At 42.2% G+C, this 27,858-nt stretch overlaps 1 protein-coding gene across 3 annotated transcripts in view; it reads right to left on the reverse strand.

Moving 5' to 3' along the window:
- LOC148346495 (nesprin-2) overlaps positions 1–24,241 on the reverse strand; it is a 43,966-nt gene extending 19,725 nt beyond the window's left edge. Inside the window, exons 1-8 of one of the 3 annotated variants that reach the window (XM_088325002.1) lie at positions 24,110–24,241; positions 9,580–9,672; positions 9,018–9,162; positions 7,002–7,192; positions 5,694–5,844; positions 4,419–4,601; positions 3,086–3,223; positions 1,655–1,846 (exon numbers count right to left, since the gene is read on the reverse strand). In XM_088325002.1, the coding sequence (XP_088181128.1) occupies positions 1,655–1,846; positions 3,086–3,223; positions 4,419–4,601; positions 5,694–5,844; positions 7,002–7,192; positions 9,018–9,128 (966 nt within the window). In that variant the 5' untranslated portion in view covers positions 9,129–9,162; positions 9,580–9,672; positions 24,110–24,241. Of the gene's footprint in view, positions 1–1,654; positions 1,847–3,085; positions 3,224–4,418; positions 4,602–5,693; positions 5,845–7,001; positions 7,193–9,017; positions 9,163–9,579; positions 9,681–24,109 lie in introns of those variants that run through there. The other 2 variants (XM_088325001.1, XM_088325003.1) reach the window with 2 other exon arrangements.
- Positions 24,242–27,858: the final 3,617 nt, after the last annotated feature.

The following is a 27,858-nucleotide window of genomic DNA, read 5'->3' on the forward strand; positions in this document are numbered from 1 at the left end:
GGGCAATTACTCACTCACTCATTCACACCTAGGGACAATTTGGACAGGCCAATTAACCTAACATGCATGTTTTTGGAATGTGGGAGGAAACCGGAGTGCCCGGAGGGAACCCACGCAAGCACAGGGAGAACATGCAAACTCCACACAGGAGGGTTCGATCTCATGACCTCAGAACTGTGCCGCACACGCTCTAACCACTGCGCCGCCGTGCTCTTCCACAGGTCAGTATACACATTTTCTTCAATTTCTTTTAGTATATAGCTATTCTAAAGCTTTTAGGAGGTTGGCTTTTGCGATGTAGCCTTATTATTAGGTTCCGGACGATCTTTGGTAAGTTGAATTTGTTCGTAAGTTGCTTCATTGCTATATTTTGTATGTTTAAGGCTTGTCTAGTATCCTTTATTGTTTTATACTAAAAAAGAATCATTTCATAAAAAAATATGCTCTATAAAGATAAGTAAAGTTAAGTGTAACTTACTTTTGGAAGATAAGCTCCAAGAGGTCCTCCACTGTGGTAAAGTTGGCCGAAATAAAGCGATCCTACCATTTTCTCAACCGCATTAAGCTTTCTTATTTCAAAAGAAACGGCTCGCCTCTTCTTTACACTTTACACCAACCATATTGAATGGATGCCAAGATATAATAATAATGTCAAAGTTCTTAGCGCGCTGGAGATACAGTGTAGAATGTTTACACACAAACTAGGAAGAGGAAGCCGGATTTCTTCTTCGGGGTTTCGCCACACCCCGGTAGTGGCGGAAAGAAGCACTACAGTAAGGTCCTCTGCTCGGAAAAAGGTGCGCACAATACAAAATCCAACTTTTTCGTAAGTCGAATGGTCGTAAGTAGGGGAGCATCTGCCGAGTCATTCCTAAGACTTAAAAAGTGGTCGGCGGCGCCCTCTGTTGGCTGCGGCTGCATCGGCTCGCTACAACGGGTCAGGTGCAATCGACATTTCGTTCTGTGTACATTGTTACACAGAATGACAATACAAGGAAATTATTATTATTATTATTATTATCTGTATGAGAGTGTATACAGCAATTTGAACCTAGATAGTAACACACTACTTTTCGGTGTCAGTAATCAGAGGGGTAACTGAAATACTTTTTAGCTAGTAACTGTAACCAATTACTGTTTTACAATAACGTGCCCAACACTGTTCACGAGTAATGCACCCAGACTTTGTAAGCTTACCTTGTTTCTTGGTTATTGTGTTTATAGAAATAGTACACAGCATCAGCGACAAGCAATCAAGAATTGGCCATGAAACACCCTGTAAGGTCCCAGTGCCCCAACACCAGGGGACGCTAGAGGAATGGTTACCTCATCGGGCGTCAGCGGTGCTTATTAAAACTCCAGTTTTTAAGGACAGCATGGACAGATCCCCGGGGTCGAATTGTTGATGTTCCTGCCCGTCCGCAACGCTCTCTAAAACCCTCGACGCCTCCTTTATGAATAGTAAGACTTTGTGTTTATCCAGCCTTTCGGTTTTTGGACCGTGTTTTGTTACCCGTTATTCAATATCCCTTTTCTACAGAGCGCCTTTTGTTCCTTTCCTTGTTCACATTAAAAATTGTCAACTTGACACGTGTGTCCGTACTTGGATCCTCCCCGCCCCATGTACCACACACCTGAGAAAAAACAAGCTTACCGGAGGCTGGCTGAGACGCTGGTGGAAGCCAACCAGTCGACCGAAGACCTCCTGACAGTAGGAGTGAAGTTCCTCTAGTTCTTCCTCTAACAATGCAGCATCCTGGGGTGCACTCTTCTGGATGAGACTTTCCCCAAAGACGATGAGCCCATCAATGCGATCCGTGTTGACGATGATCTCCTTCTTTAAACTCTGCATGAAGAAAGATGAACAAAAAAGTCATCACTAAAGATCCTTCAAATGACCTTCAACTTTCAGGAACATAAGTTTGAGTTGTGATTTTCCTTGGCCAGATTATGTATTAGCCACTTCCTACTTTCGCTAGCAGTAAAAGAAACAATATCAAAGCAGTATCTGTTTGTTTGAAACAAATATACAGTAATCCCTCGCTTGCATTGTGTTCTGCATTCTGATTGGCTAAACAGTCACTCTGCCTCTTTTCTGCCTGTGTCTGTCTGTGTGTCAATAACGTTGTGGTCTAAATTGTACGTATGTGCAAATCTTTTTTTATTTCCCGTTTCTCTAAGAGCGATCAAAAATATGCTCTGGACCAACAAAAGCACCAAAAAGCAGAGGAGGATGCATTCTATTGCCAACATCACGGGCCTCTCTACAGGTTAAAGGAAGGTAAAACACGTTTTTCTGTCACGTTTTCTTTTTCCAGTAACGTCCACATAATGGCAACAAAATGTCAACTGAAGTAGATAAAATAGTGTTGTGAAATTATTTCCCTCCTTTTTGGAATAAATAATGCAATGCAGTATAGCAGTAAGATTATTTTTGAAATACCAATTTGATGGTACAAAATGTATTCGCAAAACAAAAAAGCGTTATAATGAAATACAACACAACAGATTTAACTCCATGTTTGCTGGTTCTTGGGAATCCCCCCCAAATCGACTAGCATTATAGCGGGAAACTTTCTTTTTGTGCTCTTAACTTCCAGACTTTCAGCGGTCGAAATCTCCGGTGTCTTCCCCTCCCTTTTGTGTTCCTATCATTAATTCTCTGTGATTAAAAGTTGTGTGTCCTATTTCAATCGGCCTGGTTCATTGAAACTATTTCCTTGAGATTAGTAATTAATATCGGAACTCAAAGAACTCAAAGTAAAAACTTTTTTTTAAATCAGTGTAGGAATTTCTAGCATTCTTCAGAGCAATAAAAGGTTTATGGTGGACCAGAAGCAACACCTAGAAGCAAATTTGTTAACTGATTGCAGTAAAAAATAATTTGTCTCAATCCTAACTATTTTCAAAATCAAACCAGAAAAATCCCTACATGGAGTAATAAGAGTGCAGTTTGCAATAGTCTATGCAGCCCTTTGAGACTCCTTGTGGTTTACATTTCCATTTACTAAAAAATAGAAACCCCCACGAAATCCGAGAGATTACTGAAATTCATATTTAACATTGTATTCTCCTTTTCTCTTACACAAAGCTGTTGTATCTTTTGATGGACGTCGCTCTCAGAAAAGTGCTCGACATTGGTAAGCTGCATGTCCAGTTCTGTCAGCCACACCAGCATGCTCGTTCGGGTGCTCTCGAATTCTTCTCGCTGGCTGGTAAAATGCTGGAAGAACAGTTTGAAATTAAACACTTTTAAGAACTGACGTTTATTCTTCAGACTGCATGAATTTAATTTCAAATCCGTGTGGCACACTCTGGCAGAACGCCCAAGTTCTCTTTAGGGAAATATACGAGTATAAAATGTACAATGCATGTCATCAAATATTAGCTGTTGGCTTGAGCGTCACTTGAATCTTACCGAGGCGAGACAGACTCCGTTTCGTTCGACTGTTCAATTTTCTCTTTAACAATGTGTGTCATTGATCTACCGCCATGATATCCAAGGTCTGCTTTGCAAACTTTGCAATTACAGACGCTCCCCTCCTTATAAACATTCGACTTACGAAAAACAGTAGATACGAACATTTTTTTCGGGATGTCGAAAAATATCCGGACATTGCTGTAAGTTAGATTTTGGATTGTGTGCAACTTTTTCCGAGTACAGGACATTACTGTCATGCTTCTTTCCGCCGCTACTGGCGTGTAGTGGCGCTGTGAGAGGTCACCCAGCATCCACCCCGAAGAAGGAATTTGCTTCCTCTTCCTAGTTTTGTGTAAACCTACTATACTGTATCTCCAGCGCACTAAGAAGTTTGACATTTTTATTGTTTGATATCTCGTGCATCTCTTCCATATGGTTGGTGTGGAGTGTAAAGTAATGAGAGTGCAATAAGAAAGCTTGATGCGGTTGAGAAAATGGTTGGATCGCTTTTGTTCGGCCACTTTCTACCACGGAGGAGGAAGTTGCCTAACTCTTGAAGCTCATCTTCCAAAAGTAAGTTAAACTTAGCTTTATTAATCTTTATTGAGCATATTATTTTATGAAATGTTTATTTTTAAGTACAAAAAAATACAGGTTACTTATACAAGCCATAAATATACTTCTATAAACCTTAAACATACAAAATATAGCACTGAAGCATCTTACGAACAAAATCTCGTTCGTAAGTAGGGCAGCGTCCTTAGTGTTTTTACCGACTGTATCCAGGCTAAAATGCTGCAGAATTCAGAGGTTTTGGCACTACTGCTCGAGACATAAACACTATTGGCTACTGCGCACCCGGTACTTCCAGCTGACAAAAATCGACAATGAAATTCCTTGTTGACTATTTCTATTGTGGGTTTTTGTCGACAACCCTAGTTATCAGTAGGAAATCCACAAGATTTTGATGGAAGATGGTCCACGGAGTATTTCTTACCTTGAGCCTGCGAAGGATGATAGCCACCCGTCGGTGCAAAAGGTCCCAGCGTCGGTTGCCTTCAGTGACCATAGCTTTTAGCTGGCCGGCGCAGTCTGTCCGATTCTCCCGTGCCAAACAGCGATACTGGTTGTTGATGAGTTCTAACTGGTTTAGACGCTCATGTACCTGCCTTTGGAAAGTCTAAATCGGACACAGCAATAATCGTATAATAAAATCACTCATCGAGTACTCTGATGACAAAGGTCTGATGTTAGTATTGGATATCAGTCCGACATCAGGGGTGGTGGAGCCCATCCCAGCTGTCTTCGGGCAGTGGGAAGGGGACACCCTGAACTGGTTACCAGCCAGCCGCAGGGCACAAAGAGACAGACGACCATTCACTCGTTCATTCACACCTAGGGACGATTACTAACTCGCTCATTCATACCTAGGGGCAAATACTCACTCACTCATTCACACCTAGGGACAATTTGGACCAGACAATTAACCTGACATCCATGTTTTTGGAATGTGGGAGGAAACCGGAGTGCCCGGAGTAAACCCACTCAAGCACGGGGAGAACATGCAAACTCTGCACGAGTAGGCTTCGGTAGCTGGACTTGAACCCTGAATCTCGCGCTAACCACCCATCCGCCATGCCGCCTGCTTCTAAGAATATCATATCTATTATTTACACAGGCTGCACTAAAACTTATTAAGATAGGGGCCTCAAATGATCATCCTGCGGGCCACAATTGGCTTACAGCATTGTCACTATTGTCCCAAAATGTTACTGTTCTTTGATTCCCACATCCTTTAGGGTGGATCTTCTTTTAGTAACTCAGGATATTTTATAAAATGAAAAGGCTCAGGGGAGGACTTCTATAATTGATTAGAATTGTATTACAGTTTGTACAGTCTTCCCCTGTTCTCCTTACATTGAGGCATTGTTTCCTTATTTTGGATTTCTACTAAACTATAAACTCATCCAAAATATTTAATTTAATCTAATGTTAGATTTCAATCTGGGGTGTTTACGATTCAAACAAACAAAACTGAACTTTATGCTAATATCACGTTGGATTGTATTGGTTATTGGAAAATATTCTAGGCGTGAATGAGCGAGTGAGTTGTCTGTCTCTGTGTGCCCTGCGGCTGGCTGGAGACCAGTTCAGGGTGTCCCCTGCCCACTGCCCGAAGATAGTTGAGATGGGCTCCAGCACCCCCGCGACCCTACTGAGGGTAAGTGGTGCAGATAGTGGCTGAATGCCAAAACTGGTTTTCTCAACTTACCTCAAACCTTTTAAGTTCTTCCTTGGCAATTGTGTATCGAACATCTCCTGAGTTGGGGTTAACCGCAGTGTTTTCAGCCATCTTCAGCCATTGCTCAAACTGGGAATAGTCCTCGAAGAACTTGCACCACAATCTCCTTGTTTCCTCAACCCTACAAAGGTGGAAAAGGAGCCCTTTGTTACATATCCACAACCATCGATTCTGGACACTAAACTACATTCATGTTTTTTGTGTAGGACAAGTAGGTTATACATATCAGTTATTTCCTTGTGCCTTAGCGAACCTTTTTCGTATAGGTCGCAAATGCTGCTTTGATGGAGGTTTGTTTACCTCCCAGTCCAATTGTAGATGCACCTTCTTTATCTTTTACTTGTAATCCTTTTTGACATGACGTGATCATTTTTAAGGTGCTGGTACAAATGACTTGTGTTTCCTCTGGAAGAAGCGACTACGCGAAAGCAAATTCTGCAACGGGCGTTTTCTTCTGTTCCACGTTCGCTTCGTCAAAACCAAATTAGGTCCAAACAAGTGATCTACCGGCCTTCTTCGCTGCAAGCTTCGTTTCTTTCCAGTTTGTTGACCCTGGGACTATGTTTACGGAGTCTGCCATGACACTCAATGAGCTCACACGGTGGGTGTGGCATAGTGTGGCACTTGCAAACTTTAAATCGCATTTATCGGCTTGTGCTGTTATAAAAACTTGCCTCTGATTGGTCGGCTCTTTTAATACTCGAACAGTAACAACTGTGGTTGGCCAAAACTCCATCACTCACTACAAAACCTTGAAAAAAACACAGTGCTTTGCGGTTTCACAACCGCACTACGTCACATCGCGATGTCGATTTGATTTCGGTTAATGGTGCAGCCCCAACGTGTTGTGTACAAATCGTCAAACAAACATTCAAACTTCTAACTTCGACTTCGGACTGCCGCCCCCTAGCGCCCCCCTAGCGCCCCCTAGCGCCCCCTAGCGCCCCCTACCGCCCCCTGCCGCCCCTTTCTTCCTCACCGACCAACCCCCCTCCACCCCAGATATTTCCACAGCCCCCATTGCTTTAGATCGACAACTGTGGTGACCAAATGACGAGGGTGCTATATCTGAGTCAAAGCAGGAGTCTTTTCCCGCTCTTGGTAACAATGGAAACCAGTACTATTGGTTTCATGTGGGGGCGCAAACCTCAGCGCAAAACAATGAATGGGATGGGCGCCGCCGCGCTGCCCAAGTCACCCAACAGGAAGTGATGCCCCTGGTGGTTAAGGGGTCTGTAACTGGAACAAAAGTGCTACCAAACATCCACAAAATCCTACCTGAGTCGCCTATCTAAGGCCAAGGCGCGGATAGTCTTCCAGCGCTGGTCCAGGCTACGACTGGTTTCCAGCAGGAGGTCATTTTCCCGGTTGGTGCCACCGGCAACATCTTCATCCCTCAGCAAAATATCGCAGAGGTTCAGGACAGACATTGCTCCTTCTTTATGCAGCTCTGTGTCCCTTTGCAACTCCTAAACCAGTGGTTGGCAATCCAAAGTGTTACAAGAGCCATATTGGACCAAAAGGAAAAAAACCCACATGTTTGGAGCAGTTCAAAAATATAATCCAAAAACGTATTTGCCCCCTTCCTGATTCCTGTGTTTTATGCATATTCATCCTTCACAAAGGTTTCTGATCATTAAACCAACAGAGACAACCCAAGGCCAGAAAACCCTACAATCTAGCAGATTCGAAATTATTTTGCAAAGAAGAGTGGGCCAAATTTCCTCCACAGTACAGTGAAAGACTCGTTATTGTCATGATCTGCCAATTGCCCATACCTGTGATCACTCCTTCAGCCCTAGCTGCCACTCGTTCCCTAATTAGTCCTCCTCCTATTTAAACACGTCATTCTCCTTCACTCCGGGTCAGTCCGTCTGCGAACCTCGGTGCATGCAAGGCAAGCACTTTTGACTCTGGCTCCCGTTTTGATCCCAACCTGTTTCCTGTATCAAAGCTCCGTTCTCCTGTCCCGGCTACGCGTATCCTGTCTGATTTTGTTTCCTGTATCGATTCCCAATTCAAGCTCCGTTCTCCTGTCCTGGCGACCTGTATCCCGATTCTGTTTCCTGTATCGATCCCCAATCCAAGCTCCGTTCTCCTGTCTTGGCTACCTGTATCCTGCATGGTTCAGTTTCCTGTATTGATCCCTGATCCAAACTCTGTTCTCCCGTCCCGGCAACCCGACTTGTTCCGATCCACGATCACGCTTCATTCTCCGGCCCCGCCTGTGCGCCTGGCCATCTGTCATCGGCCGCAGGGGCTTCCTGTTCCACCTATCCAGCGAGCACCAGACCGCTGTCTTTTGGGTCAACAGTTTAATTCGGGCGTGACAGTTATTGCAAATGATTTGTTTCTCTTATGTCTGTCAAAGGTGGCCCGACTCGCTATAAGGTTCAGGGGGCAATTACTTTTTCACATAGGCCACATAGGTTTTGAATATTTACTGTGGTGTACACGTTTTCTTTTATTTCTTTTTATAATTTGGCTATTTTAAAGCCGTTATAGAGGGTTGGCTGAAATGTGACAGTATACACTAGTTTGTAACTAGATAGAGCAGGGGTGTCAAACAGGCGACCCGCGGGCCGAATCAGGCCCACTGAGGGATCGAATCAGGCCCGCGAGACATCGCTCAGAGAAGCGCAAGAGAAAAACAAGCTGCAGGTTGAAATATGTCCACTTGATGTTGCCAAAGCCAGGTGCCTCTCACAAAGATGCTGTACTTGTATTTCTTTCTCTCTCTTTCTCTCTCTCTCTCTTTTCCACCCTTTTTCTCTCACACTCTGTCGCTCTCTTTTTCACTCTCTCTGTCTCTCTTTTTCTCTTTCTTTGTTCCTCTTTGTCTCTTTCACTCTCTCCGTCTTTTCCTTTTCTTTGTCTCTCTCTCTCTTGCTTTCCCTTCTATCTCTCTACCCTTCTCTCTTTCTGTCATCTTTTCTCTATTCAATTCCTCTTTGGATTCCTCTCTCTTTCTTTTCCCCTCTCTCACTATTCCTATTTTCGTCTCTTTTGTGTCTCACATTCTCTCTCTTTTTTCTCTCTCTCTTTCCCCCTTTATCTTTCCTTGTCCCACACTCTCTCCTTTTCTCTCCCCCTGTTTTTCTTATTTCTATTGTCTTTTCTTTTTTCTCCACTTTTTGTGTCAGTATTACATGGCATGACTGAATTTTTGAATGAAGTACTTAGTAACCAATTACTGTTTTTCGGTGGCCCGCCCGACACTGGTGTCGACGTGGCCGTAATGAAAAGAGAAATGACGAGAGGAATAGATAGGGAACTATGAAAGGGGTGTGTTACCTGCTGCTCCATCAGCCTTTTCTGTATTTCTTGATGATGACACACACTGTAGGTTATGGGCCTGGACAATTCGGCCTCGACGCGTGAAAGCCACAATCGTAAGCTACTCATGTTTTTGTCCAAAGTAGCCTTCAACTTTGTCACTCTAAACAAACATACATAAATAGGAAACCTCAGGTTTTTCCATTTTTTCAACTTCAACAATGACAAATAGCCCTAAGAGAAAAAAGTATGCATATAAAAATTTGACAAGATGTCCTTGACCCTGCTGGTTCTGGCTCTGAGACTCTGCAGTGTTTTTACCTGAAAACAATATATTGTAGAGACATTTCGTTGCCTGTTTCAAAAGTGTTGAGCCACATTGGCTGAAAAACAATGAGGTGAAGGTCCTAAACAGGGTGATCCAACTGGATAGCTCAGGGGTGTGCAAACTACTGCCCACGGGCCACATTTCAATTCTCTAATAGCACTGTGTTTGTCTGCTTTATGATATACCAAACTGAAATTGTCTCTCTAAACAACCAATGATCTATAAGTGTCATGATTTGCCACTTGCCCTTACCTGCGCTCACTTGTTCAGCCCCAGCTGCCACTCGTTCCCTAATTAGTCCTCCTATTTAGACACGTCATTCTCGTTCACTCATGGTCACTCCGTCTGCGAACCGCAACAAAAATGTTAAAATCTACAAACTTCAATCTCCTTCAAACTTCACATTTTCGTAGTATCTTTATGTTTAATGTTTGTCTCGTGCATCGAATATGTATACCTGTAGTGCGCATATTGAACATTTGTGAAATCTTTCAAATAATCCACATGCTTTTATATTTCTCACTCATCCATCCATCCATCTGCTCCACTTATCCTCGGTAGGGTCGCGGGGGTGCTGGAGCCCATCCCAGGAATCTTCGGGCACTGGGCAGGGGACACCCTGAGCCAGCCAGTCGCAAGGCACACAGAGACATACCACTCACTTATTCACACCCAGGGACGATTACTCACTCGCTTATTCACACCTAGGGGCAATTACTCACTCACTCATTCACACCTAGGGACAATTACTCAAATGTGTAACGTTTCACACAACACTTTATTAAGGGATCGGGGGGATAAAGGAGAGGGGAACAGAAAGTCCCCGCGGCTGGTGACAGGTGGCTAGGTGGACAGCCGGGGCCAGAGAGCAGAGCGTGATCGTGAATCGGAGCAAGTCTGGTAGCCCGGACAGGACAACGGAGCGTGGTTGTGGATCAGAACAAGTCGGGTAGTCGGGACAGGAGAACGAAGCGTGGTCGGGTATCGGAAGCAAGTCAGGAAACTGGAGACGATCGGGAAGCCAGGGGCAGGTGAAACAGAAAGCCCCTGCGGCCGGTGACAGGTGGCGAGGCGGACGGTCCGCTGTCGGACTTACAAAGAGTGACCAGAGAGGAAGAACTTAAATAGGGAGAAGAAAAATTAGGGCACGAGGGGCAGCTGGGGCTGAAGGAGTGAGCGCAGGTGAGGGTAATCAGAGGGCAACTGATAGGATCGGGACATTTCGATAACCTTATTTAGACTAAATATTGTTTTTAAAATAAAGCTGTTTTTACCCCTTTTCTATAAAAAAAACAAGTGTTGTCAGTAATGAAATTTACTCATGACATGAAAGTATAACATATGCAATGTTATAAACTAAATAAAATAAACTAAAAATATTTTGGATATCAAGTCAAGTCAAGTCAAATTTATTTATATAGCCCTTAATCACAAAAATGTCTCAAAGGACTGCACAGGATTACAGTTACAAAATTACACAATTACTGATCTTAAACTAGCTGATCTTAAACTAGCAAACCATCTCCAGTCTACATTGATATATCATGGCGTGAAGTTCTCACTTATAATGCATTGTGGGAAATGTAGTTTTTTAGTCAAAATCACGCTTGTGTCACATCTATTTTTAAAAACACAGGCATCGTAAGCTCTCTCGGGTGACATAAAATCACGTGGTGGGCCTTGAATTTGGCATACGTTGGATGAAATTGAACCAATAGGATCTTTCGCTTAATTTCCCCGCCCGATTTGCTCCACTTGTATGAAAAGGTAAAGTAAACAAAATGTCCTTCGTAGGTGTTTTCTATTAGACCCCCACAGTATCCATGGTTACAGACCCCTGCTGGGTGCTATAGTAACACCTGGGACAAAAGAAGATCTCTCGGGAAAAAAAATGAATATCAGAGCCAAGAGTTTGGAGTAAATCTCCCCCTCCTTGATTCTTTCCTTCTCGTTGAGGACCAATGAGGCAATGGGAGATGCTCTCAACCCGAAAAATGAACACTCGGATGGTAATCAGTAGTAAAACAAATCGCCCAACGGTAGGGGTGGGCAGAACTTCGCAAATATTGATATTAGCGATAATAAGAAAGTACTTGGATCAAGTTGACACTATTGTCCTGGGATCAATACTTCTTCTTTTGAGCTGGGAGCTAAGGGCTGGGAATGAAAGACAATCAATATTGCATTATTTACTTTGTTTTCAAAACATTGTGTAAAAAGAGGTATTTTAGTCGTGTGGTTGACATTGTTATACAGTATTTGTGTTAGGGTTCGACACTCTTGACTTTTGTTCTGAAACAGTTGTTGTAGTACATATATATTTTTAAAAGGTTTTTATTATGTATTGTTTACACTACTTGTGCTTTGACTTAAAATATTGAGCAATAGAAAGATATGTATTTGTCTTGTTGACATTATATTACAGTATTTGTATTTCCGTTGTATTGTTTTTTGGTTGGACTCTCTAGACTTGGGTTTTGAAACGGGTGTAATATAGATACACATTTTTCAAAGTTTAAAGTTTACATTGCAGTTATTTAATTGAAAAAAAAACATGTTTAGAACTTACTATCTTTGTGCTGTTCGTATCGTCGTTATAAACTAACTCAAGGGGAAAGGGTTTGATTGATGTAGCTTTCTGCCTAATTTTATGAGGTTATTTTCGATGCTTTCGATGTGTCGCTGGTCTAGCTGCGGTAAAGGTTTTATAGCCATCAAATAGCAACAGAGGATTGGCAACATTGAAGGCCTAGGTGTGAAATGCGAATGGAAGCATCCAGTTTCCATTTCTGTTTTAATGGCGGTAAAATCCAAACAGCAAACTGGGTTTAAATTCACCTGAGCATCACCGTTGTGGCCTACTAAATGGTATTTTGCTCCCATAGTTGGTTGATAATTACACGATTATAGACATCTGAAAAATATTAAAAATATGAATCCTGGACAGAAAAATGTCCTGGAACAAGGGTCTCAAACTCAATTTACGTGGGGGCCTGTGGAGACATTTTTATCATTTAATATCTCGTGTAAAGAAGAGGTGAGTGTCACGACCGGAACAAGCAGTGGACCAAAATGCGTAACGTTTCACACAATGCTCTACTACGGGATCGGGGAAGTCCGGGCGAGAGGAAAAGACAGCGATCTGGTGCTCGATGGACAGGTGGAACCGGAAGCCCCCGCGGCCAATGACATGTGGCGAGGCGGACAGGCGGGGCCACAGGGCAGAGCGTGATCGTGGACCGGACAAGTCAGGTTGCAGAGACAGGAGAACGGAGCGTGATCGTGGATCAGAACAAGTCGCGTAGCCAGGACGGGAGAACGAAGCATGGATCGGGGATCGAAACAGGGGACGGAATCAAGCAGGATATGGGTAGCCGGGATAGGAGAACGAAGTGTGGTCGGTGATCGATACAGGAAACAGGGGACGGAATCAGGCAAGATACAAGTAGCAGGGACAGGAGAACGGAGTGTGGAACGGGGATCGATACAGAAAACAGAATCAGGATACGGGTCACCAGGACAGGAAAACGGAGCTTTTATTGGGGATTGATAAAGTTCAAATTTGTAATACTGGTCAAATTTCGGCTGATTAATAGATAGATAGATAGATAGATAGATAGATAGATAGATAGATAGACAGACAGAGAGACAGACAGACAGACAGACAGACAGACAGACAGACAGACAGATAGACAGATAGATAGATAGATAGATAGACAGACAGACAGACAGACAGACAGACAGACAGACAGACAGACAGACAGACAGACAGACAGACAGACAGACAGACAGACAGACAGACAGACAGACAGACAGACAGATAGATAGATAGATAGATAGATAGATAGATAGATAGATAGATAGATAGATAGATAGATAGATAGATAGATAGATAGATAGATAGATAGATAGATAGATAGATAGATAGATAAATAGATACTTTATCCATCCATGTCGGGAAATTCACACTTCCAGCAGTATCCTTGTGTTGAAAAATAAAATATTAAGATAAAATATATAGAATACAAAAATACCCTATATAACGTTTTGCTATAGAGTATTTAAATAGTCCTATGGAAAATACACACTGTAATGAAAATAGGGTAATATGCAAATGTGGGGGTAGGGTTTAATGTGGCCTTTTACTCCCCCGGGTGGAGTTAAAGAGCCTCGTGGCATGAGGAATAAATGATCTTCTCAGTCTGTGATGATGCTGTGTAAATCAATGCAAATTTGATGATTAGAGTATTCTGAAACGTTTATCTTATAGCTCAACTAAAAATGATGGAGGGGCTTCCGGTACCCCGATTTCTGTGTGCCTTTACATAACCAGATTATTGTAATCGGACTATTGCCTGTGCATGTAAACCTAATTTGAGAGAATGTTTCGGATGTCTTCTCTTGCATATTACAAACAATAGAGTATTGTTAGTGTCCTTAATATGCTCTGACGTAATTGGGGCTGACAGACTCCTCTCTTCCTCTGATCCCACCATCCCCTAACAGAAGGGGTTCTGCTGGAGTGCGCATATGGTCCTGTCTGAGATTTTAATTTTGGTTTCTTCTGGGTATGGTAGCAGCACAACATTGTTTAGAGGAGGGGGCGGCTTGATTATCGAGGGGGGTTGGACTGCTTTGTGATTTGGAGAAGTTTTCATGACAGCTGTGGAGCTGAGTGAGCGACAGCAGGTGGATGGACTCACATTGGATAGACCATGTGTTCTTTCGAAACAAGCCAGATTGAAGCCTGTGGATTTCCCATGTTTTTAATCTTGAAATTAGCTTGTTTTGCAGGGCGGTTTTGACTGAAATATGGCTCCGCCTTTTCAAGAATACATCCATCCATCCATTATCTGCACCGCTTATCCTCAGTAGGGTCGCGGGAGTGCCGGAGCCCATCCCAGCTATCTTCAGGCAGTGGGCAGGGGACACCCAGAACTGGTTGCCAGCTAGTTGCTGGGCATACAGGGACAAACAACTCACTCGCTCATTCACACCTAGGGACGATTACTAACTTGCTCATTCACACTTAGGGGCAATTACTCACTCGCTCATTCACACAAAGGGACGATTACTAACTTCCTCATTCACACCTAGGGGCAATTACTCACTCATTCATTCACACCTAGGGACAATTACTCACTCGCTCATTTACACCTTGGGACGATTACTAACTTGCTCATTCAAGCCTAGGGGCATTACTCACTCACTCATTCACAGCTAAGGACACCTACTCACTTACCCATTCACACCTAGGGAACACTCACTCATTCACACTTAGGGACAATTACTCACTTGCTCATTCACACATAGGGGCAATTACTCACTCACTCACTTAGACCTAGGGACAATTCGGTTAGGCCAATTAACGTTAAATGCATGTTTTTGGAATGTGGGAGGAAACCGGAGTGCCCGGAGGAAACCCACGCAAGCACGGGGAGAACATGCAAACTCCACACAGGAGGTTCATCTTATGACCTCATAACTGTGCTGCACACGCACTAACCACTGCGCCACCGTGCCGCCCCTTTTCAAGAATACACACGTTAAAATATGTCAGGTAGGGAGGTAATTAAAAACAGAATCGTTCGATTATCTCTACCTACAAACTTCACAGCTCACCAAGGCCACAGAAAGAAAAACAGTTCGTTTTTTCATTTTATGTACAGACGCTCACTTACGACCATTCGACTTAAGGAAATGTCAAAAAATATCCATGATTATATTTTGTATTGTGTGCACCATTTTCAGAGTAAAGGACAGTACTGTAGTGCTTCTTTCTGCCGGAGAGTGGCGCTGTGAGAGGTCACCCCAGCATCCACACCGAAGGAAAACAGGCTTCTACTTTCTAGTTCATGTGTAAACATTCTATACTGTATTTCCAGCACGCTAAGAACGTTGTCATTTTTATTGTTTAATATCTCATGCATCCATGAGACGTTTCTTTTGAGATAAAAGTGGAATAAGAAAGCCTGATGCGGTTGAGAAAATGGTTGGATTGCTTTTTTCGGCCACTTCCTACCACGGAGGAGGAAGTCGCCTAACCGTTGAAGCTCATCTTCCAAAAGTAAGTTAAATTTAACTTTATTTATCTTCATAGAGCACATTATTTTATAAAATGTTTATTTTTGAGTACAAAACAAGACGGGGTACTAATACAAGCCTTAAAGTACTGACTTTGGTACCCCATTCAGAGGGTTATGGCGGAAATAGTACATCTCCACTGATGTCAGGGAACAGGTTCTTGTTAGATATTTCTGCTCCCAACTTTCAATTCACTCATTTTTAGTTTGAAATAACGTCCCCATATTTTGTCTTTTCAAATCACATTGTAAACTAAGAGAGAGTCCTGGTTGGTTACTGAGTCTTTTAGGAATATACATCTTTTTGTGGTATTGCTGCCTGACCTCTGAAATTCTGCGAACCTGTCCACCTTCAAATCCGGACTGAAACTTCAAAGTACAATGTATTATTATTATTATTATTATTATACAGGCTGTATAACAGCCAAACCATAAAAGAAGCAATGTAAAGAAAATACAAATACAGTAATCCCTCAATCAATCACGGTTTACTTTTAACCAATTCGATACTTCAGCAGCAGACAACATAAAGCAAATGCTATCTTGGGGGCGGGTTGTGGAGGGCTGTGTGTGTAGGTTGGGTGGAGCTACTATGATAGGCTGGAGTTTGCTGACAGTCAAACAACAGGAAGGGCGCAGCAGTCAACGTGTCCGCTGAAACAAACTGCAAAGCATTGCGGCAACTAGTATTTTAGCGGCTCATTACATTGAAAATAAATTAAAATTTGACATTGAGGAATGTGCAAATAAATGCTGGTCACCACCGGGTGCTCTGAGAATTGTTATCAGGTCCAGGAAGAGACAGTGTCGAGAGAGAAAGCAATAGCCTAGCCGGAGGTCCGGCCTACTGTGGCTAGGCTATGTAGTACTCTCACAAGCTACCCCTGCCTAATCTCACCAAGGCCAGATCCATTACGCATGAAACGGATGATCTGGAGCTACAACTCGTGGGAAACCGCTACATTCGTGACTCTTGTATTTTAATCATCACGGAGACCTGGGTCACGCCGAGGATCCCGCGCTAGCGTGCAGCTCGCCGGACGCTCTCTAAATTGATTTCTTGCACTGAAAGGAGAAGCCCTCCTTCTGTTGTACCAACATAGACCGATTTCAACTGCAATTCTGTGTTCTGTGTCTTCATTTTTAGATTTATAGTTATTTTGTTCCAGTTGTATGTATCATACATGACTAAAAACAATAGTAGCAATCCGATTCCAGGTACTAGCTCAAGATTGATAGCTACAATTAGCACTGTGCCTCTCACATATATATATATATAATTACCTTTTCCAGCTTTCTTCAATGCTGAGTTTAGCGCCATGGCACACCCTGTTTTCATTCTGCCTGAGCCAATCGCAGAGCTCCTTGTTCTTGTCATTCAAGATAGTCCAGGCATAGAGCTAGTTAGCAATTTGTGGTATTTGATCAAGAGAGTGCAAGACCATTTTTTGTCTACTAGAATTGACGGATGCAACATAAAGAAACAGCTTAAGTAACCAGACTACAGATTCGCACAAGACAAACTAAAAAAGTGAATCTTTCAGTCGAGAAATAACAAAGTCCACTGAAATGATATGCGGTGGTTAGAAAAGGGACTGCATCATCGTAAAGCTACTGGACGTTCAGTTAGCTTTTTGTGGCGATGCCAGGACATCATTGCCTTGTCATTGCTTTGGTGTCTGCCACCTTTGATCTGCGTATTTAGACAAGGACTATGAATGTATTCACATATGAAGTATTTTGCACTGTTAATGTTTTTTGTTTGTCGACAACCTCGACTAACACACATCTTTGGATTACAGTAAACCCTCGTTTTTTGCAAAGGGGTTGCGTTCCAAAAAAGACATTGATTTTTCGATTAGATATCAGTAATAGTTCAACGAAATTGGAGGGTTTCTCCTTTCAGTGTAAGTGATGTAGCATCAGGGATCCGTGGGTTGGAGCCAGGTCCTTGTGATGATCAAGTCAACTCAAGTGTTTATTTGGAAAGGCCTTAATTACAAGAAACATCAAAAGGCCGTAGAGACTACAGACTAGTAATACACCAGTAATATACATCTACATGAAGAATGTGAAGAATCAACAAAAAGTGGGACACAATCATGAAGTGGAACACACGTTGTTGGATATTCTTAACTTTTTTAACAAATAAAAACCTTTACTTTCAGTGCAGCAAACTCTGTCCACAAGTTCAGTGAGGATTTTTGAATGATTTAATGTTGATCTAAATGACTAACGATGATAAACGGAATCCACCTGTGTGTAATCAAGTCTCTGTATAAATGCACCTGCACTGTGATAGTCTCAGAGGTCCGTTTAAAGTGCAGAGAGCATCATGAAGAAGGGAGGAACACACCAGGCAGGTCCGAGATACTGCTGTGGAGAAGTTTAAAGCTGGATTTGGATACAAAAAGATTTCCCAAGCTTTAAACATCCCAATGATTGTGTCCCACTTATTGTTGATTCTTTCTTTATTTGTTTTATATCTTTGTGTTTGAAGTCTGTAATGTGGCAAAAGAGCACAAAGTTCAAGGGGGGCAAATAGTTTCGCAAGCCCCTGTAATAACAGAATGTCCAGTTGACAGCTTCCTAAAGTCAACCTCATTCATAAGCTATGGAATAGAAGTGTGTTTTAGGCCTGGAATTAAACAGTTCCACCAAGGTTGCAGATCGAATCCCAGAGGGCAGGGCATTCCACAGCACCGGGGCCCGAACAGAGAACGCTCTCAAACCTGTGGATTTCTTCTTGGCTCTTGGGATCACTAGTAGACCAGCGTTTTCTAAGCGAAGGCACAGATTAAGGTACAAGTGTCACAAATGTAGTGCTTTCCCTTGGTGAGATAAAGGTTCCTGCAGGGGTAGCATGTGAGGCCTGTGACACCGCTGTGCCTTTTCTCCAGACGCCGCCTCAGTCTCTTCTTGGACTCGATAGCAATCCATGAAGCACCCAGGTGGTGATCAGCATTTGTTTGCCCTTTTCTGAATTTCGTCAGAGGCCAATATCATCGATAGATTTCTTTACAATATACTACAAACCAGCCTATCACAATCGCGCACCCACGCAAAACCTTCTGAAACCTGCCTCAGTGATAGCATTTGCTGTGTGCTGTCTGCTGCAGAACACAATGCAGAATACGTAACTATCAATGACAATTCAACTTTTAAGAATCGAAACTGCAAAAAGTAAACCGCGATACAGCCAGGGATTACTGGATATTGAAGTTATATTTTATGCGCTGTTTTATTCAACTTATACTCAAAAATACTTATCCTTTGTGTCACCTGAGCCTGGAGTGGAACTTTTTAAACGCCTGTGCTTTGGAATGTTTTCCTTGTTTTCAGTCTGTGCAGATAACAATGATTTAATCACCTCGCTGGGGGCAAGGGCGATGACCTATCACTTTTCTCCCAATGCTTAAAATTGCATCAACACGGCGCGGACCAATCAGCCAGAGGCTTGATCATGGGGTGTGGACAGTCCATCCCATGCGGCATTAAAGGGGCAACCCGGAAACCCCCGTCGCTCTGTCCCCTGCACACTATTGTAATTGGCCCAAACAGAAACCTGATTTGCTCAACTATGTGATTCGGCTAAATAAATTGATATGCGGACTATATGCGGCACTCGGCTCAATCATTTCCCTGACTTTAGAACATGCACCAACTGTACGGGTTTGGACAAGACATGTGAAGTGTCTGATGGAGTCAGATTTCAGTTTAGTAAATGTTAAAACCTTACAATATGTATCCTCAAATTTTGAACATACATCACTGTAGATTCTAGACAACAGAGTGTACATGCTAAAATTTAAGAACATAACTCAATTTTGTTTTTGTATTAGCCGCACCGGATTTAAAGTGAGATGATTGAATTTTTCATTTAGGATCTTTTTTTGTGCCAAAATTGCTTGCTGCTACGTTATACTTTGGTATTCAAAGCGATAGTTTTGAATAAAAGAATAAAAATCAAAAACAATTTTTGTAGTAGTGTCATAGTCTCATTGTCATGGTCGCCTTGGCGACCGATCTGCCCCGCCCCCTGGGCACCAGCTGAAGCAGTTCAACTAATCGCGTGTCTGCTATTTAAGGCTGGATTGTGGGCTTTGCGGGTGCTGGCTCATTATATACACATTGTCCGTTCTGTTATGCCTTGTCCTGTTTTGTTGAGTTGGAAGAAGCCTGTGTTTGCACGTTTTGTTAAAACCTGTTTGTTCTGTCTTATCCCTGAGTTATGGACAACTTTTATTTTGGTAAATAAAAGTTTTGGATCGTCACGCAATTGAGTTCTCCCTTCCTGCCTCCTGCCTCCGCTCTGGTCCGGTCACCCCTTCCATTCCGTGACACTCATAGTTGACACTGAATGGGGGTAACGCTTCCTCGGGGAATGCTTGATTAAAAAGATCCATTTACTTAAGGCCGTTAAAACGTCCCATCGCACAGCGGATACGGTGACGGTGTTTGTTCGCTCTCGAGTACTTCGCCTCACATTTTTGTATATTTTGCTATTTGCCGGCATTTATTTGATCCCAACTAGCCCGGCTTTCTTTTCAACCCGTGATTTGTAGCTCTGCTGGACTCTTGGGTATTAAACAGGCCTTAAAAGCTGCCGTCACTCGTGAAAACAATGGATGCAGGCACACAAATATCTGAGCTCCTAGGAGCCATCTGGTTGTCAGGGGCCACTCCAGAATCTTCACTCCAAATGAAAAAACTTTAATTTCTAAGGAAATAACTACGGTACATCGCAAACTAAGTGGTTAGCGCAGGGGTGTTAAGCAGGCGACCCGCGGGCCAGATCAGGCCCGTCAAGGGATTCGATTTGGCCCGTGAGACAATGCAAGAGAAAAACGAGCTGCAGGTTGAAATATGTCCACTCGATGTTACCAAAGCCAGATGCTTCTCACAAAGACGCTGTAGTTGTATTTCTCTCTCTCTCTCTCTCTCTCTCTCTCTCTCTCTCTCTCTCTCTCTCTCTCTCTCTCTCTCTCTCTCTCTCTCTCTCTCTCTCTCTCTCTCTCTCTCTCTCTCTCTCTCTCTCTCTCTCTCTCTCTCTCTCTTTCTTTCTCTGTGTCTTTTGCTCCCTCTTCCTTTTTCCCCTTTCACTCTCTTTTCTCTTTCTCTTGCTTCCCCCTTCTCTCTTTCTACCCTTCTCTCTTTCAATTTCTCTTTCAATTTCTTTCTTTCTCTCTTTTCCCCTCCCCCACTGTTTCTCTTATTATCTTTTTTGTTTCTCACGTTCTCTCTCTTTCTCGCTCTCTCTCTCTTTCTCTCTCTCTTTCCTCGTCCCACACTTTCTTTTTCACTCCCTCTCTTATTCTTATTTCTCTCTGTGTCTTTTTACCTTCTTTTGCTCTGTCTTCCTTTTTTTCCTTATCTCTCTCTTTTCTATCTTTCTCTTCCCTTCTCTCTTTCTCTTACCCTCTCTCACTATTTGTGTTCTTTTATATCTTTTGTTTCTCACGTTCTCTCTCTCTCTACCGTTCTCTCTTTCCCTCCTATTTTCCTCTCCTTCTCTCTTTCAATTTCTCTTTGGATTTCTTTCTTTCTCTTTCTTTTCCCCTCTCTCACCAGTTCTCTTTTATCTCTTTGGTTTCTCACGTTCTCTCCCTCCCCTGCTTTCTCCCTTTCTCTTTTTCCTTGTCCCACATTCTCTTTTTCTCTCCCTCTCTTATTCCTATTTCTCTCTGTGACTTTTTAAGTAATAAAATATCTATCTATCTATCTATCTATCTATCTATCTATCTATCTATCTATCTATCTATCTATCTATCTATCTATCTATCTATCTATCTATCTATCTATCTATCTATCTATCTATCTATCTATCTTTTTACCTTCCATTGCTCTCTCTTCCTTTTTTTCTTATATCTCTCTTTTCTCTCTCTCTCCCTTGCTTTCCCCTTCTCTCTTTCTCCCCTTCTCTCTTTCTCTCCTCATTTCTCTCCTCTCTTTCAGCCCTTTGAGATGCTTTATGAGTTCGAATCCCAGCTTGCCCGTGTTACATGTCGAAGTGTCCTTGGGTAAGACACTGAACCCCTAATACCCCCAATAAGCAGGTTAGCGCCTTACATGGCTGCAAGGCCGCTATTGGGAAATGTGGAGCACATTGTAAAGCGCTTTGGGAAGTCATTGACTTGAAAAGCGCTATAGAAATGCAGATCATTTCATTTCATTTCATAAGGGCTATAGAAATAAACATAACTTGACTGTCTTTCTATTTCTCTTTGGATTTCTTTCTTTCTCTCTATTTCTTTTCCCCTCTCTTACTTTTTCTCTTTTCATCTCTTTTGTTTCTTGTGTTCTCTCTCTCTCTCTCTCTCTCTCTCTCTCTCTCTCTCTCCCTTTCTCTCTTTCTTTGTCCCACTCTCTCTTTTTCTCTCCCTCTCTTTCTCTTATTTATTTATCTCTTTTATTCTTTCTCTCTAATCTACTAGAATGTTTGTTCTATCGTGTGGCCCCAAGTTAAAATGAGTTCGACACCCCTGGACTAGGGTATTGATGTAATTGAAAGGCAAGCTGTTAAAAGTTGGAAGTTGAATACAGAAAGCCGTCAAATGTAAAAAAAAAGTAGGGAATGGTATTTGATGTGGAAAACTGTCTGTCCACCATTTTATGACCTCAATCGTGCAGGCAATTTGTTGAAAGTCGAATATAGCAGGTGACTTTTAATGAGTTTCTAATTAGTTATTTGCCGTTTACACACAGAGTACTGTGTTCCAAAACCCTGCGAATAATCCAGTTGGGAAATAAGGAAGATATAAAAAAATATATATATATATATATATATTCATGAACACACTTATGTTATGTTGGAAGATAATTCTGCTAATGTATATTGTTTGTATAGGAAGAAGAAATCCGGCTTCCTCTTGCTAGTTCGTGTGTAAACATAGTATACTGTATCTCCAGCGCGCTAAGAACTTTGAAATTTGTATTGTTTAATATTTCGTGCATCCATTCAATATGGTTGGTGTAAAGTGTAAAGAAGAGGCGAGCCGTTTCTTTTTAAATGAAAGTGAAATAAGAAAGCTTGATGAGGTTGAGAAAATGGTCAGATCGCTTTTTTTGGTCACTTTCTACCACAGAAGAGGAAGTCGCCTAACTCTTGAAGCTCATCTTCCAAAAGTAAGTTAAATTTCACTTTATTTATCTTTATAGAGCATATTATTTTATGAAATGTTTATTTTTTTTAGTACAAAACAATACAGGTTACTTATACAAGCCTTAAACATACAAAATAAAGCACTGAAGCGATCTCGTTCGTAAGTAATGCAGCGTCTGACAAACCTCGAGTGTTTTTTGTAAGTTAAAGAAATGTGTTTATACACGAATACATACAGTATAAGGCAAGTAGGTCAAACATACGGCCCGCGGGATGGATTCAGCCTGTTAAACATTTCTAATATGTCCTTTCTGTCCCTCTCATTTTCTCTGTATCTCTCTCTCTCTCTCTCTCTCTTTTTTGTCTGTCTTTCTCTGTCTCTCTCTCTTTGTCATCTCTATCAAAAGTTATGATTTTTTTTTAAATAAATACAAACCAAATGGTTCTCCCCGCAGCTAAAGGTAAGTGTTGAGTTAGTTATAGCGTGGTGAGTTGGTTTAGGTGTACAACTGCATTCATTCAACTGTTTAAATAAACCATTTAATGCCAAATATGAAAATATGTTTCCCCATTGTTAGTGAATAAATGTCATCTGTGATTATACTGATATAGGGTAGGTTACTGAGTGATAAAGCAGACTACTGAAAACCAAAGCTAAAATTTAGAGTTGACATTCTTTTACTGATCTGGTATTGTGGAATAAAAAGTAGAAACAACTAGTGCATGGTTTGATGGTATGTTGAAGTCAATGTTTGAAGTGTCGGAGATTTTTAAGCAAAGCGTTAACAATAAAGTTAAAATTAATCAATTACAGCAGGCTGATGCGCCAGCGGCTAAGAATACAATTCGGGTCATTTAGAATTCGTGCTTTAGAAGTACAGTTATGATTTAGTATACTTTACCTTTACTCTTTATTTTTCTTACATTTCAATTTTCCGGTTGTTTTTGTTTATCTGATTGGGCGTGTGGGAGATAAATTTCCAAGGGGAGGATATATTGTGGAATAAAAAGTAGAAACATTTGGAAGGTGCGTGACTGACAGGACTTTGGCCGGGTCAGGGCGTCTCCAACTATTTGCTTAACTGATAAGAATTTGGACTCCAATTATTTGCTTAACTGATAAGAATTTGTCTTGGTCAGGGCAACTCAAATCAAGCGCCCAACTAGAGAAAAACCACACATCTTTGCTGACCGAACACAGTATAAATGCCACTCTCGCCCGGACAACTTTGGAACGGGACTGAATGTTTGGATGAAATAAACAACGTGTTCCCCTCTCATTTCGACTCTCTCTGCTCTCTTGTGTATGTTTTGGGGCGGGGACGATAGGCGTCCTGCTCTGAAACTGGCCGGCCTCAGAACAGAAAAACTGGATGCGGCCCCAGAGCCAAACTGAGCTTGACATCCCTGGTATGAACACTTCATAATTGTCAAAACTAAGAACAGCAGTAAGAGTCAAAAATAACTATCCATGAGGCCCAGGTGCCAAACGACCCACGGCCCAGTTCCGGTTCACGACCTGGTGGTTGCCGACCACTGCTCGACTTCACGTGTGGCAAAACTTTCCCATGTGAGTCACCTTGTGTTCTTGCCTCACCTTGGCGTGCAGTCCTTCCGCCCGCAGTTGAAGCCTCTCCAACTGCTGTTCCAGCACAGAAGCATCACCCGCCGCAGCTTCTCGGGACAGGTGAGGCTTCAAAAGCAAAAAGTTAGCCCCCGTCTGCTTCCTTCGGCTCTGACCAAGTATCTGGAAAGGGCTGCGCATGGGACTGGGGGATGGTGTAGGGTCCTCGAGGGCTCAAAGGGGGAGGAGTGCCAGGCAACGAGGCCATTTAATGAGCAAAAGGGGGGCAAACTCATAAGTCCTCTGTCGCGTAAATCGACCTTGTTGAGTTTGAAACGTTCCTTTGTTAAGTTGCTTTTCATTATAATGAGATTTCCAGACCATAAGAAGTACCCTAAAAACCCTAAATTGGCCAGAAATTTGAAAGTGTGCCCTACTATCCGGTACATTTGGATAAGCATAGTTACAGTGAAATGATACTGCATATGGTAACTGTTCTGCCTTTTAGAAACATAGACAATGGTCTTTTAGTGTCCTCTTGTGGTTAACATGTTTATTGCTAAAAGGAAACTAGGATGGATGTGTGCCTATCGAGAGTCAAGATTGAGATCCTGACCAAACTTGTTCTTGTCTGAGAGAGTAGAATGTCTTTCTGGGAAAGCTGCTTGGTCAGCAAAACAAAAAATATAGAGGCAGCTTTTTGGGGGGAGAGTTTTCACATCTGGGGTAACCTACAGAATTGCCTGCAAAATCCTGTTGATATTTAATGTCTGGCCTGGAAAAAAATGAGTCAACCAAACCAAAAGTGCTGAGTCAGCTCTTTTTGGCATTTACAGAGTGATTAGATTTATACTGATGCCTGTGACCATCCCTAATATATATATCACGTAATTTAATATTTTATCATAAAAAGGTGTCACAGTGATGTGTAAAAATCTGTATCTGAAATCTCCCTGGATGGTTTTTTAAAGAGTACGTTTTTTTCTAAATTTGTTTTGGGGGAATAATCACACTTTTTTTGTATAGTACAGTGGAACCTCGGTTCTCGACCATAATCCGTTCCAGAACCCTGTTCGAAAACCGATCTGTTCGATCACCGAAATCATTTTTCCCATTAAAAATAATGTAAATCGTTTTAATACGTTCCAACACCCTGAATGTTTACCTTGAATGTTCAACGTAAACATAAAGCTAACCCTAACATGAACGTGTAAAAATTAAAAAATCAGGTCGTTTACAAGTCATTTAGCACCCGGGTCTCCACAACAAGTGGTGAGCAGTTCATTGGAAAGGGGGCTCCGTTCCAACACCCTGAATGTTGGGCTCCGTTCCAACACCCTGAATGTTTACCTTGAATGTTCAACGTAAACATAAAGCTAACCCAGGCTAATCGTACGTTCACGTTATCGTAATCTTATGAACAAGATTTCTTACCTTTGTGGTGGTCAGCAGAAGGCGCTCGCACACCTCCTTTATATTTGGCTATTATTTCTTTCTTAAATGCAATAGTTGTACGCACTACTTTTCTTTTTTCACCTGTAGCAACTTTGCTGCTTGCACTGACTTTCTTCGGAGGCATAATAAGGGGCTAAAACACCCGTGCGCCGCTCAGCAACGCATCACCGGCGTTCGAACTCCGATTTTTTGACCGGACAGCGAAGCAAGAATTTCTCGAAATTTTTGGTCGGACACCGATTTGTTCGAACTGAGACGCGTTCGAAAACCGAGGTTCCACTGGATAGTACAGACGCTCCCCTACTTACGACCAATCAACTTACGAAAAACTGTATATTTTTGGTGGGGGATGTCGAAAAATATCCGGACATTGCTGTAAGTTAGATTTTGTATTGTGTGCACCTTTTTCCAAGTACAGGAGAGTATTGTAGTGCTACCAGCGTTTGGTGGCATGGTGAGAGGCCACCCAGCATCCACCCCGAAGAAGAAATCCGCTTCCTCTTCATAGTTCGTGTGTTAACATACTGTGTACTGTATCTCCAGCGCAGAAAGAGAGAGGCAGAGAGACCGACACAAAGAAATACACAGAAAGAGAGAGAGAGAGAGAGAGAGAGAGCGACAGAGATAGACAGAGCGAGAGACAGAAAGAGACAAAGAGACAGAGAGAAAAAGACAGAGTGAAAGGGAGACAAAGAGAGCGAGAGACAAAGAGAGAGAAAGCGAAATACAAATAGAGAGAAAGGAAGGGACAAAGAGACAGACTGAAAGAGAGAGCAAGAGAGATGGAGACAAAGAGACAGACAGACCGGCAAACCGACAGACAGAGCGAGAGAGACAGAGAGGAAGACAGAGACATACAGAGAGATAAACGGATAGAAAGACACAGAGAGAGCTACAGAAAAAGACAGGCAGAGGGCCAGAAACAGAGAAATACACCGAAAGATACAGAGAGAGAGAGAGAGAGAGAGAGAGAGAGAGAGAGAGAGAGAGAAAGAGAGAGAGAGAGAGAGAGAGACACACACACACACAGAGCGGGGAGACAGAAAGACAAAGAGACAGAGAGAAAAAAACAGAGTGAGAGGGAGACAGAGAGAGCGAGAGACAAAGAGAGAGGGAGAAAGACAGACACAGAGAGAGACAGAAAGGGACAAAGAGACAGACAGAAAGTGAGAGCAAGAGAAATGGAGACAAACGGACTGACAAACCGACAGACAGACAGACATTAACTGAGAGAATGACACAAAGAGAGAGCTCTACAGAAAGAGACAGACAGACAGACACAGGCAGAGATACCCATAGAGAGACAAAGAGACAGAAAGAGAGAGAGTGAGAAAGACAGAGACAAAGAGACAGAGAGAGATACAAAAAGACAGCGAATACTTCAATCAAATACTGTAGATGGATAACCATAAGGTGTATTAAGTACAACAGAATTAATAATATGAATATTTAAATACTCAAATGGATTCATACCTGTCGCGCTCCAGGGCTCCATGCCCTTACAAAATGTCGTATTTTCCCTGACAAAATACCAAATAATCTTACACCATATTTTTTTTCCAACGTGTTTATTTATGTAGTTTAACATGTTATATCGTACATGCGTTATATCATATATATTGTTAATGAACATTTTGTTGACATGAATGAGGTTTATTATAAAAAAGTTCAAAAATGAAGTAGCTTGGACGTTCACTGCAGAAGGAAAAAGTACATGCAAGTACAATTTTCTTATTCAATTATGAATTCCTTTTCTCCATGAAATTATTGTTGGTATTATTGGACCTGGTATCTCAGTCACCCGGAAGAATTCTCCTTCTTCAGTCAGGAAGCATTTTTTTTTTTTTAACTCAGCTCCTGCAGTTCCTCCATTGCCAACCATCCCTGTAACGTAGATGCCACATTGTCAAGGATGTCTGGAGGAGACCACATCATCTCAGGTGTTGGAATTGAATATCAAAAAGTACCGTTTACCAAATTTTTCAAAATAAGTTATCTGAATCCATTAACCAAACACAACCTACATTCACCCAACAATTTACGCGCGCTCGTTTCTTGAGGGAAAAGGATCAGGAAGCCGAGATTTTCACACGGGGGCAGATTTAATTTCATTAACAATTTAGCTAAGTGTACTCCATCGAAAACGGCCGAATTAGTCACGTTGGAGTCTCTGGGAAGCCTTTTTCTCAAGTCCTTTAGCTTTCTCCTAATGGCCATCTTCTCCCCGCATAATGGGGTGCCGACTCCTCCCATGGGCGTGCCAAGGAAGCCCCCCGAGGGCGTCGCGATGTCTAGAATACTCAAAACAACACAGAGCGTTTCTACGT

The sequence above is a fragment of the Urocampus carinirostris genome, chromosome 20 (assembly GCF_059441175.1).
Source record: "Urocampus carinirostris isolate Australia breed hairy pipefish chromosome 20, RoL_Ucar_1.0, whole genome shotgun sequence".
Classification (NCBI taxonomy): Eukaryota; Metazoa; Chordata; class Actinopteri; order Syngnathiformes; family Syngnathidae; genus Urocampus; species Urocampus carinirostris.